The following is a 12,702-nucleotide window of genomic DNA, read 5'->3' as shown; positions in this document are numbered from 1 at the left end:
AATTTAATGCTATTTAACAAAGCCCACCAAAGAAGCGACATCTTGTTTGCTTCTGTTGCAGTTCATAAGCTCAACTATTAAATTTTTTTAATAATTTTAATAATTGTCGTATTTTTCTATAATTGCAAATGAAATTCCAACTAGGTAAATAATGTATTGCACAAAATTTACAGGTAGTGGTTAATTTTAAACCTGAAATTGTACCGTTTTCTCTCTAGTCGTTTTTAAAATTAAACCATTAAAAAAAATTGACACACCCTAATGCGTAGAAGTGTTAATATTCTACCAACAATTACCGCGTGTTTATATATTTACAATTTTCTGAAAAACTGCCAACTTAAGAATTCAATGTACAAACCGAACAAGAGATGAAAATTCCAAATATTAAAAAAAAAAAAAAAACAGTATTCCAAGAATTTCCATACCACTCGGGTAAACTTATGCAGTGCTAGGATATTAGATTATCGAAGTAGTTGCAAGCCTACTGGGAAGCTTGTTCGCCGAAACTGCTCCGCGAAGAAATGCAAAGTTCACGTTACGTGGATTTAAGGATCGATTATTATTGTCAGAAGATCGTTTTCTCGTGACGTGGGGTGCGTTAATGGGATACGTGTCGCCAAGCGTGAAACAATAGCACGGCTTCCATCCTTGTTCGATTCAACGCAGCCAGGAATCACTTCCTCTTTCGTGCTATCCTTCCACAGAGAGAGAAGACTCTTCCTTCTGTTAGTGCGTGCGTTACCCTCGCGGATGACACTTTGCATTCGGGCTCCGCGACAACTTTTACTCGTCACTTCAGATTCCCATCCGTGTCTGACGCTCCCCAGCGAAAGAAATGAATAAACTTCTGTCGACTTGATCAGACTCGTCGTTTCGTTTCCCGTTTTCTTTCTAATGATTCTAAAAAGTACAAATGGACGAGTGGTTGGATTTTAGTGAACTTGAGATATCAAAGTTGCTCCTCCTTCCTGAACGGACTTTTCTTCTTGAGCTGTGAATTGTTCCTTCGTGTTATCGATTACACTGGGATTTTGTGGAAAAGTGTCGATCGCGTCAAACTATTGGGAAAAATGAATGCCGAGGAAGTAAAAGTTGGCTGCTTCCAAATGGTCATCGTGCTGTTGTTGGGCATCAATTATGTCATAGTGGCAATGAGCCACGCGTTGCCGGTCTTCCACAATTACACGCCAAAGTATTACTGTCAGGTAAGCTTTTTCATTTGTAAAATTTTTAAAAGTGAGGCTCACAAGGTTCGTGTCACCGATTTCACTTAAATCTTGCATATAGCTGGTGTGCATCGTATACAATAATATATTAAACGTGTATGCGGGCGTGTTGAGGTACGTTTAGAAATACGAAAAGAAATATTTATATCTCGACGCTTTTATCGCTATTTAACATAAACGTACCCTTACTGAAAATTTTGCAAGGAAATGAAAATTAATCGAAAAAGTAATCGACTTCGATTAATATATTGACTACCCATACGGCGCGCATAGTTGCAGAAACATTTGCATGTAAGATTCGAGATATTGTAGGAAATAGGTATTCCTCTTTGCAAGATTGCAGCAACGATGCTGCAAATTTTTGCAACATTTCGATCAGTAGTACTGACAATGTAATTTCTAATATTATTATTAGAACAAAATGAAAATTTTTATGCTGTAATGGCACTGCGGTAAGGAAAAAGAGAAAAAAAAATTTAGGGGTACGGGGATTCGAACCGAAGATCATATCAGCGCACTTTATTGCCGCAACTAGAACAGCTGATTGACTATATGGTTTACGTAATTAAACTAGTACTATAGTTTGATTTTCGAGAGTTGAGACCTCGGGCGGAGCTGGCTTATTTGCGATGTTGCCGCTTATCCAGGCTCGTTAAGGGTGTTTCTCTTGTGTAGTATTCACCCTACTCCCTGCCTCTTGACCAATAGCTTTCGACTGAGTCTTTACCGGTCATTATATACCAGACCTTATCTATTGTTTGCTTCGTACCATTGGTTCCTCCTTAACCACGCTCCGTTCGAGGGACCCGCCTCAGGGCTCAACTCTCGAAAATCCGACTATAGTCCCTTTATTGCTTCTGACCCTACAATTATAGTCGAATTAACGAAAGAAGGCGCCTGGGCGGCCCGTAGGCCGGCGCGCGTGGCTCGGGAGAGAGCCAATGAATGCTCCGTACTTCGTGCGACGTTGCCACGTTGTGTAGCAGATCGGACGTCTCTTTCTATCTTCAAGCGCAACTGTGTCTCTCTCACTCGCTCGATAAAACAGATTCCTTCACTCCACGCCAAATCGAGCACATTTTTAGAGACTTTGATCAGAATGCAATATGTATTTTGTGAATCACGTGAAATTATGGAAAGGTTTGAGTCATTGTTTAACGGGTTTTGAACTTGGTTACAAAATTTTCGGATTTTGAATTGTGTAATTTCTGCTTATGTTCGTGAAAAGATGCTGCGCTTACGAATTTCTATCTCGAAAACTAGCAACAGCATTGCGTTAATTTTCTTTTATTTTAATCGAGAAGAATTAATCTTTCAGAATAAAGTTTCGAAATTGTAAAACTATTTTTCATTTCATTTCCGACAGGAAATCGTTCCTTTAAACACGGCTTAAAAGTAATTCGCTCCTTTAAACATGGCTTAAAAGTATTACTCTAGGATAACACCAATAAAATTAACGCCGCAGTTATATAGTCGTCTCTTGCTCAGTTATTGCGGGCAGTTGACCATATAATTCGCATCCCATATTATTTCAATAAAGTCCACAAACAATGTCCACAGAGCAGAATGTTTTTACCTGAAACGGGGTCAAGAGTGGGTTAATGAAATTCTTCATCGGTTGATAACAGCTCATGCTGACGTTAATTTTCAAAATTCCACGCTCGAAAGCAGAATATTTCGTACGTGAAATTTGCAAAATAAAACTTTGGTTATAATTTTCAAAATTGCAAAATTAATTTTTTAATATAAAAAAGAGCATTAGAATAGCCCGCACTTTCTATATTAAAATGAAAAAAAGAATGAATTCAATACGATAAAGAGTTTCCGAGATAAAAATTCACAAGTACAGCTCGGTTTCATGAAAATAGGCAAAAATTGAACAAATTCAAAACCAGCAAAGTGATGACTGAAATCCCTTCCTATATAATATTTCAGTTTAAACAAAATCCCTGACATCGAGTGCAAAAAGTGATCGATTTGCCGTGGAATGACGCTAAATAGAATAAGAATCCTACGAGCCTGTATTCCTCGACTTGTCCGTCATTCATTCTGCATGGCGCGTGCCGCAATAGCCAATAAGATTCGACACTCTGTCAAATCTCTATGGGAAAGACGTTGGGTGCGCCCTCTGGAAGAGGATAGCAATATACACCCGACAAGGACAACGATTACTCTAGGCCCACAGCTAAGTACTCGAAAGTCATTGGCCAAGGCGTAGGGTCTTCTCCCATGTGCTTGGGTTATGGTAGACCATAGACCATAAACCGATTGGTAGCGCATATCTTTTTTGTAATGGGGATTTCCCGCTTTGTCGGCGATTTGACGAGGCGATTGGTTATGCATCGTCATGACTATGGTGGGCACCGTTGACTGAACGACTGAGCAGGCGATTTCGGTAGAGTATTGTCAGAACGCAAGCGCGTATTCGTTCGCTGGGGGTAATTACAACTTTTCACCTGAAAATCCGTCGTCTCTAATTGCGCCAATTTTCTGCGTCGGGGATAAAACGTTTCTTACCATTAACGCAATCAACAAAAGATAGTTTTTTATGTTGGCATGTAATTATTCAGTGGGGAAAGTTTGTCGCGGCAGTTTAAAAACTTTAAATATTACTCGCCTACTCTCTCTTCGTGCAGGGGGTGCATAATACATGAAACTATGACATTCAGACAACGCCCCACTTCTGTCTACGTACACGTCTCCGCCAATGTAGTGGAGAATCCACCAACCGCGATTGAACCCCTCATATCCACTATGGTGTATATCCATTTAATCGTGAATGCGAACTGTAGGTATAGAGTCTGAAATAAAGCAACTTGACCCCAACTCTCCGGCTGGACCGCGTCTCCCGGATTTACTCTATTTGAATCATCAGAGACCGAATGAAATGGAATGCTAAATGTAAGGTTCCTCCTAATAAACGTTTAGTTGCTGTCGAGCCTGTAATAACAATAACATTACAAATTATATTTGGGTGGTGAGAAAGTCAACCTGGCTAGGTTTGGTAGCCAGATTTCCGATTTTTTCTCCGCTACGTCACCAAGAAGAAGAGGGTTCCTCCTCCACCGCCGAAATCGCAGAAGCAAGGTTCCTCCTCTTCAAGGAAAAGCTGGCCAATCAGCAATTCAGGCATCTTCCAAAATTCTGATGTCTTGTCTAGCTTCGACGTCGAAAGGGTGGACAAGACCAGTACTCAATCGTCTCTCGAGTGAACTCATTCGTCTCTCTGGAGAACTCAATCGGCACTCTCCTGATACAGTCATCGTTCAGATAACATCACTTGGTCTAGTCAAACATTTGTGACATAGACCTCATACACCTCGTTTGGTCAGCAGTCGGACCAACGAGCTTTTCTTTTCGTCACAATTCAAATCGGTCACTTAAAATTAATTTGGCGAGTGATAAAGCCACTAGCACCACGTACTACGGAGTTGATTGGGCCTTACAACCCCAAGAAAAAGGACCAATCTTTCGTACGAGTGTCGGTAGCTTACAGTGGAAAATGCCACATCTGGTTCTCAAAAACTAACCAGGCTGATCGGCCGGAGCGTCTCGCCAGGTTCGCGGTTTATGGCCGTATTGTCTGCGAGTCGGCGGCAGACAACGGTACATCCGGGCTCGAAGTCATCGTACGCACTACCCACTAGGGCAGGGGTGCACAGGAAGCCGTTTTTAGCGCCTAGCTGCGAGCAAACCGACTGTCCCGTTGCTAAGGTCAGAATCGGTGAGGCGAACTGCAAATAGTGTACGTGCATTTGGTATGACTTGGACCCAGCTATATACATTACTGCAGTTCCCCTCACCGATTCTAACCTTAGCAACGGGACAGGCGGGTTGCTCGCAGCCAGGCGCTAAAAACGGCTCCCTGTGCAGCCCTGCACTAGGGTGAAGCGAAAAACACTTTTTTGTGATTGACTGGGAAGGTTCTGAATTGTAGTCATTGTACCTCCAGTCCTTAGAGATGTGTCAAACGCAGAGATCATTGAAAAACTCTCCATGGAACACGAGGCTGACCGGGAACTTTCCAAGTTCCCTTCTCATACTGTCGCTGTTGAACGAATGGTGAAACTGATTCCAGAGGCGTCAATGGCGGTGTGTGGAATTCAAAGAGTACCCCAATTCATGACAAAATCACAATACTTACGATCTCTTAAAGAAACTGACAGTGATTCTGACTGAGGTGGTACAAGTCCAACATATGGTTGGTTGGTTGGGTTAGGCTTGGGTGGAGCCCAAAGTGCAGCTACCTATGCTCCTAAAAATCATATTGTTATATACACTGAAACGTTCACTTTTCAAAAGCAGTCTTAGAGAGTACAAATTGAAAAACTAAAAATATTTTTTAAACGTTTTAGAAGCGGTTTATAGAATTTTTCTCAATTTTTCGGTTGATTTATTAAGTGCTCTCCTCTCATTTCCTGAATATTTATTTTGGAACTCTGAATATTATTTTCACATTTCCAGAATATTTGCTTTATATTTCTGAATATTTCTTTTATATTCCACGAATATTTAGTTCATATTTTCAAAACATTTATATCACATTTTCAGTATGTGTATATAATATTTGGAATCAACATTTTTGTCGTATTAACAAGTATGACCAAAAAAATATTTGTTTAATATTTGGAAAAAATATTTAAATAATATTTGAAAAAAATATTTCAATAATATTTGGAAAAAATAATTAAATAATATTTGGAAAAAATATTTAAATAATATTTGGAAAAAATATTTAAATAATATTTGGAAAAAATATTTAAATAATATTTAGTGCTACACTGCGTTCCATATAAGAGCGTACCAACGACCCTACCGATTTGCGACCGATCTGCGCAGCTCCCACGGATCTGACACACGCGATTGGTCGTAGCACTTTCGCGATTGGTCGTAGCACTTTCCCTGCCGGTTTACTACCAATCAACAGTGTATCCCTGCGCGAAACGAGTACGCTCTAATGTGGAACGCAGTATACTAGTATACGTGACTACCCGAAATATCCATAGGTTCATATCTTACTTACAAACGTGACATTAACGATAAATTGTACACATCACAAAGTTGCACGCAAATCTGTTGTCAAATCTGCCTCCACGAGTGAAAACCCGAATTTTCACTCTGCCTCTTTTGGATGCGCTATATTTTGCCAAATATATACTCAAATATAAAACAATCAATCTCTAATTAAATACGCAAAGACTAATTAACATCTCCGATCTCTGCCCCTATTACAGGAAAAGAATGGAACGAAACGAATTTGCGACACGGAACTGTGTTTGGGCGATTATCAATTCGCAACCGAGTTCGGAGAGAACAGCGTGGTGACAGAGTGGGGTTTAATTTGCGAGAAACGATACCTGACGTTTCTTGGCCCGACAGTTTATTATGTCGGAGTTTTAATGGGCGCTTGGATTGCCGGACTTCTGGCCGATCGCATAGGAAGGCTTCCGGTTCAAGCGATCTGTCTTTATACACAGGGTACAATGGCTGTCGCGCTGTACGTGGTGCAGGTAAGGGATCCTTATCGTTTTCAAAATAAAAGTTCGAGACTGTAAAAAATTTTTTTTATTGAAATCAAAATAACGCGGCAAAAATACAATGTAAAAGCTACGTTCAAATCGTTCGTCTACTTTTAACTGTTTAGTTACATTTTGGGGGGAGCATGGGAACTGAGAGGAAAAGGAGGCAATTTTTCTTAAAAACTAATTTTATTGTTTCTCTTAAATGGACCTGAAATTTTAGAATTACCCCACGTTCTTGGCCCTCCGTGGACTGCAAGGAGTCTTTGCTCAGGGCCTGCAAAATTCCACGTACATTCTCTCTCTGGAACTGTTCCCCGCGAAAGCACGGACTTTCGTCGCATTGGTTATGCAAATTGCATGGGCCATTGGATTGGTGCTTCTAGCTGCGCTCAGTTATGTTATACCAGACTGGAGAATCTTGCAACTGGCTGTTTCGGTCCCCACTGCAATAACTGTTCTTTACATTTGGTAATTAATTTTGTACATAACGAAATAAGTAAACACGTGAGTCCTCGTTCATTACAAATACACACGACTAAAACGAAGACAGTAGAAACTGTGAGAAATAATAATTATAAAAAAAGGGCGCTGGTGGGAAAAAGTCTTGTAATAAATTCCAGTGTAATCTGCGCCAACCTTTTATTTGTTGATCCTAATGTAATTCAGCGTTTCGGATTCATTTAGAAAAGGGGACAATCGCGCGAATGAATTTGTTACGCCGACTGTGGACACACTGTGTTAAAATGCGGATGTGAATTTTCCTTCCCGAAATTTTTAAATGTCACGTGAAATGCTTTCTCTCAACTTTACCTTATTTCAATGAAATATTCAAATTTCTTTCTAATTAGAAGTTGACCCTGAGCTTCTAACGATGCCATATCTGATTTTGCAACTGAACTGGTCACACCCTTGTAGCGAATCAGGCTACTTAGTTTAATTCAAGCAAGTGCGCTCGGACATGCTACTTTTGAAACAACAATTCCATTTTTAGGATTATACCAGAATCGCCAAGGTGGCTTCTCGCAAAGGGTAAAACGACGGAGGCAGATATGGCGGTAGAACGAATCACGAAATACAACGTCTGCTGCACCAGATCGAGTAGAGAAAACGACGCTAAAGCGGAAGGAAATGCGCCTGAAAATCCGACGCCGATTAAACCGGAAAGGAAATCTCGGGTTCCGACCGCGGAGTTGAAGAAACCGAAAGCTGACGACGAAGTGAATGGGGAAGCTACTAATTTGCTCATTAATAGCGAAAAAACTGCGCAACAGCCAAAAGTTCGGAGTAAGAGAGATGAAAGCTACTGATTTTGTTCTTCCTTGTATATATTGTACAGCACGACAATCTAAAGGCTCCCCCAAACCAACGCACATATCCGCTCCGCGCCGCGGATTAGATAAGGCAGCAGTTTTTTATACGTGGTGGCTTATGGGCAGTGTTATCTGATCCGCGGCGGATCCGCTCCGTGCGGCGAAGTTCGCGTTGGTTTGGGGGAGCCTTAAGACAGAGGTGTCGAACTAGCGGCTCGCGAGCCGCAGTGGCTCCCTCTCCTTTTCGCCTGCTCCGTAGAGCCGTAGGAGAACGGCCCCCTCCACACCTACTTCTGATGAATTTCTCCTCCGGGTGCCGCACTCTCTCCCTGCCGGGTCTCGTGCAACGCATGGAGAAAAATAAGTGGGGGAACCGGCTGACCGGGGGCCTGACTCGTGCGGCTCTCGGAGTGGGGAAGTTCGACACTCCTGTCTTAAGGGGACCTTCCGGTCTAGGGCCCCCCAAAAATAGGTGATCTTTAGGAATTATTAAAGGAAAACTACTATATATAATTTAATGGGACTTTTTGCATTGTATTAAGGATGTCTTAAATTATAGAAATATGTTTTTTATTTTATAATTAATCATTGCAGACGGCACTTAAAAGTCCTTAAAGTCAAGGCGTCAAAAAAATCATACAAATCGGTGGGACCTATATCTTCAGAAGTTAATATCCGATTCGACTGAAACTTTTTTTGTTTTGAAGAATATACGTCTGGCTAGGGGGGGGGGGGCAGACAAAAATACAAAAATGACATTTTTTAGAAAATAACGACACTTGAAGTTTGAAATCACTTTTTCCCTATAGTTTTCATCCTTTCAACTCCTTTGAAAATTGTAATCTTTCAATTTTTTATATTTTTTGGTATCCCCCCTAGCCAGAAGTATATTCTTCAAAATAAAAAAAGTTTCAGTCGAATCGGATAATAACTTTTGGAGATACAGGTCCCACCGTTTTGAGAACACTGTTTCGAGAAAAACGCATTTAAAGTTTTACGTGGGCCCATGCATTTGCCGCTACTCAAATGCCTATAACTTCGAGAATTTTACGAATTTCAAAAAATCCTTCTAAACACGTATTCCTAAAATGTTGAACATTCGAAAAATGAAATAAAAGAAATCGACTTTTAGACCGGAACCTCCCCTTAAGGCTCCCCCAAACCAACGCGAATTTCGCCGCGCGGAGCGGATCCAAGACCTCAGAGATCTAATTTTCTGTTTGCATCCAATCCGAAGTTCAATCGATGGCATCCCCTAATTTTCAGTGAACTGTTAAATTGATTAAACAGTGCTGCATCTATTATTATCGGTAAATAATGTATACGTATCTTTCAGCAACGAGCTTGAGCGCAATTTCGGAAAATCTAGGTAATAAGTTCCCCAAAATGGAATCCGTATCAGAGTCTTCTCAGTGCGATAACGGGAAAGCGGAGAAGGCAAGCATCCCGTCGAATTCGAGAAACCACCGAAAGTCAAAATCGATGTCCCAACCGACCACTAATCAGCGGCTTTCCATGAAGAATACGTACGACGTCGTGGAGCTCAGAACTCCCGCGAAAAAGGATATGCTAAGGGAGAACCAGAAGAAGAAAAGTATTGAAATCGAAGAGAAATCGCTTGATACGGAAACGGTGGGAAAGTTGTTCAAGTCTACGCGGATGAGAAAATATGGCATAGTAATGGTTTGTCAATGGTAAGTTTCACAATACACTTATTTTTCACATCTTATAGTACCTTAGAATATAATCAGAAAGCAATTACGTAACAGTGATTTGCTGTTTAAATCACTTCGGATTTTCTTCGCTGAAAACAAGTAGTATGCGAGAATTTTGTTTTTACATCCACATAATGATCTTTATTCTACATATGTTCAAGGTTGACCTCTTCTATGGCGTGCTACGTTTTCACGACCATGGTGCCGAATTTTCTCGTCGACAGACACGTCACGTTCGCCCTCGGAGGGGCATTAGAAATTGCAACTTACGTATTCGTCTATTTCGTGCTGTCCAGATACGGCAGACGAATACCGATGTCTGCGTATCAGTCCGTTAGCGGCGTTATTTGCATTTCAACGGCTGCTGTTATCATTCTATCGAATCCTGCGACTGGGAGTGGTGCGTAATCAAAGTGACAAGTACCATTTACAATACCGAGAACTTACACAAGATTATCCTGGGATAAGATTTATTAATTGATTTTTTTACTAAAGTACAAGCATGCATAAATAATAATTTCGCGTCTTCGTCGAATTCTTTGTGGCTGATGAGATTTTTATTTTTAGACTTAACGAAAACAATTATGCTGCTATTTGGCAGAGTAACAGTGATGAGTACCGTTTCTATAGCGTACTTATACACGGTCGAGATATTCCCAACTGTTGCGAGAGGAACCTGTTTAGGCGTATGTACGGTTTTCGCGAAAATCGGCAGTTTGTGCACACCGCACGTAATATTATCGGTAAGCTTTAGGTATATTTCATTTGCAGTAGTAAATAGGTTTATTTCTTGCCTTTTGGCCTCAAAACGGGGTTACATGTGTCAGGCGTGTAAGTGTTTCTGGGACTGTTAACTGAAGATTGTGCTTTCCTTTTGCTTTCTTCCTTCATCTTGTTCTTCTTTTCTTCTCTGTTTTTCCAGAACCATACGCATCCACTCCGCTCCTTCTTCTTCTCCCTTTAGTATCCCTTATATTTCATTTGTATACCGCTGCATTTACTGAACGGAGTAACTAGAATTATTGTTCTTCAGTTCATAAAACACGACTTTCGTTTCAGGGGGAATATTTTCCAGTCACCATTCCGTTGTTAATTATTGGAATGCTCTGTTTAGTGTCTGGAGGTTTCGCTTTAATTTTACCAGAAACCTTGAACAAAATTTTACCCGACACAGTCGAGGATTCCGAGCTGCTGACTGTGAAGAGGCGAGAAAAGAGGAGCAACGAGAATCCGAATAACGAAAAGACGTCTACGAACGAAGATCTGTCCGAGAGAGAAATACTCAGAACGAAACTGTTCTCGGAGGATTGGGTGGATGCTGGGAATGGTATATTAGTGAATTTTACGGAGAACAAGAATTCTGAGTGAAGGGTAGACCAAAGAGAATAGAAAGTGCTGTGTAGGAAGCACCGGTTCTTGTCGGATTATTAAAATTAATGCTTCATGGATGGGTCACGAGTTATTCCATGCGTTCAGTTCTGATAGATATGTATATTTAAATTAGAGATTACCCGGTGCATAATTTCACTGAGGTATTCCTTTACAGCACCACCATACATCATAGAACTATCGGTAAATGATATTTTACATACTATTAAATTTAACGCAATTTCCTTTTAAAGTGTGGTAAAAGGCTGGCCACAGTATAAGGCAAATGCATGCCCGACGATAAAGTGTTAGACAGCACTAGGTTATTGTAACGTGATTGACTATTTAGAAGCCTCCGCGCTGTTGCCAAATTGATGGTTTAGAGCAAGCCGAAAATTGCACATTCACGGCCAAGGAGCGTTACCACATATACTCCGTGTCATTTAAGAAGGAACCCGTTTCGCGCATGTACAATCAGCTCATTGGCTCCGAAAAAGCGTTGGTGGGGGTACAGCCAATAGTGGCTTCTCCCGGCACCAATGAGCGTCAACCTGCGCAGAACCGACCTAAACTCGTCGGTCGGCAGGTTCCTTCTTAAATGACAGGGAGTATAGTTGGTGTCAGTTAACGTGAAGAAACAAAATAAAGTGATAGGAATATACAAAACTCGTTCGCTGACGTGATTCAACGCTGAAACCATTTGTCCGTCTACCCAGTCTTGGGTGCATTTTCGTGATAAAATGTGTTCGTTCATTCTGCATTTTCTTGTAACAACAAAAACATGCATCAGCATTTAGCATAACGTGCCCAAGTTAAAGATAGAATGGATACGGCGTGACACCGAGAACGCGTCAGCGAAACGATCCACGTGTCTTTGTAAGGGATTCGTGGACACTATTCTATGAATAAGTATTGAATGTTATTATTAATACGTAATTAACGATTACTGATGTAAATACAATAATGCAGAACTTTTTCGTTGTTTGTTCTTTAAACAGTAAGGCGTAGCGCAAAACATTCTTTTGGGTTTCCATAATTGATTTAGGAAGATCCTTTATATAAAGCTTTTATCAACATGGATATATTTAACGATTTTATAATGAACATCATTTTATGCAGAATTAACACTTTGAGTGGCGTCGGCATTGTCTCGTGGCGAAATTTCTGAAAAGCATCAAAAGTGTTGCTTGGTTGTCCCCGAATGTTTTCTCAGGATAGAAAGAATGGTCTGACCATCTTGAAGGGGCACTTCTCAAAGCCCTGTGCCATTTAAAGTGTTAATAATGAAATCGATATGCGAACCCATATTTGAACCGGAATTAGAATCGATACATATTCCATAAATTTCGGTTCTTTGCAACTGTTATTCAGCATAATAGTTTATTGAAACTGTTTAAAGAAATGGGATCGATATTATATCAGTTCTAATCCTTCTTTAGAAGAAACTATTCTCGTGGATTTATGGAAATGTTAATTCATAAACATGTATTACTTATATGTAATATACTCTCCATAATAACGCATACATTAGTGTATTATTATAATTTACACTAATCAATAT

The 12,702-nt window shown here is 40.4% G+C and overlaps 1 protein-coding gene across 2 annotated transcripts; it reads left to right on the top strand.

Moving 5' to 3' along the window:
• The first annotated feature begins 743 nt into the window (after nucleotides 1–743).
• On the top strand, nucleotides 744–12,545 carry LOC143369735 (organic anion transporter 3). Of its 2 annotated transcripts, XR_013085476.1 has the most exons (9): nucleotides 744–1,205; nucleotides 6,461–6,736; nucleotides 6,969–7,216; nucleotides 7,740–8,032; nucleotides 9,395–9,752; nucleotides 9,935–10,173; nucleotides 10,341–10,516; nucleotides 10,833–12,288; nucleotides 12,323–12,545. XR_013085476.1 is itself a non-coding variant. In XM_076814062.1 (8 exons), exons 1-8 carry the CDS (start codon nucleotides 1,071–1,073, stop codon nucleotides 11,139–11,141), a joined length of 2,034 nt encoding a protein of 677 aa, XP_076670177.1. In that variant the 5' UTR covers nucleotides 744–1,070; the 3' UTR covers nucleotides 11,142–12,545. The 2 variants fall into 2 exon arrangements, 1 of the variants encoding a protein (XP_076670177.1); XM_076814062.1 differs by having other exon boundaries at nucleotides 10,833–12,545.
• Nucleotides 12,546–12,702: the final 157 nt, after the last annotated feature.

Source organism: Andrena cerasifolii, chromosome 6 (assembly GCF_050908995.1).
Source record: "Andrena cerasifolii isolate SP2316 chromosome 6, iyAndCera1_principal, whole genome shotgun sequence".
NCBI classification, from domain to species: domain Eukaryota; kingdom Metazoa; phylum Arthropoda; class Insecta; order Hymenoptera; family Andrenidae; genus Andrena; species Andrena cerasifolii.
The sequence above is the reverse complement of the archived record's forward strand: the minus strand, read 5'-3'. Positions and strand labels throughout refer to the sequence as shown.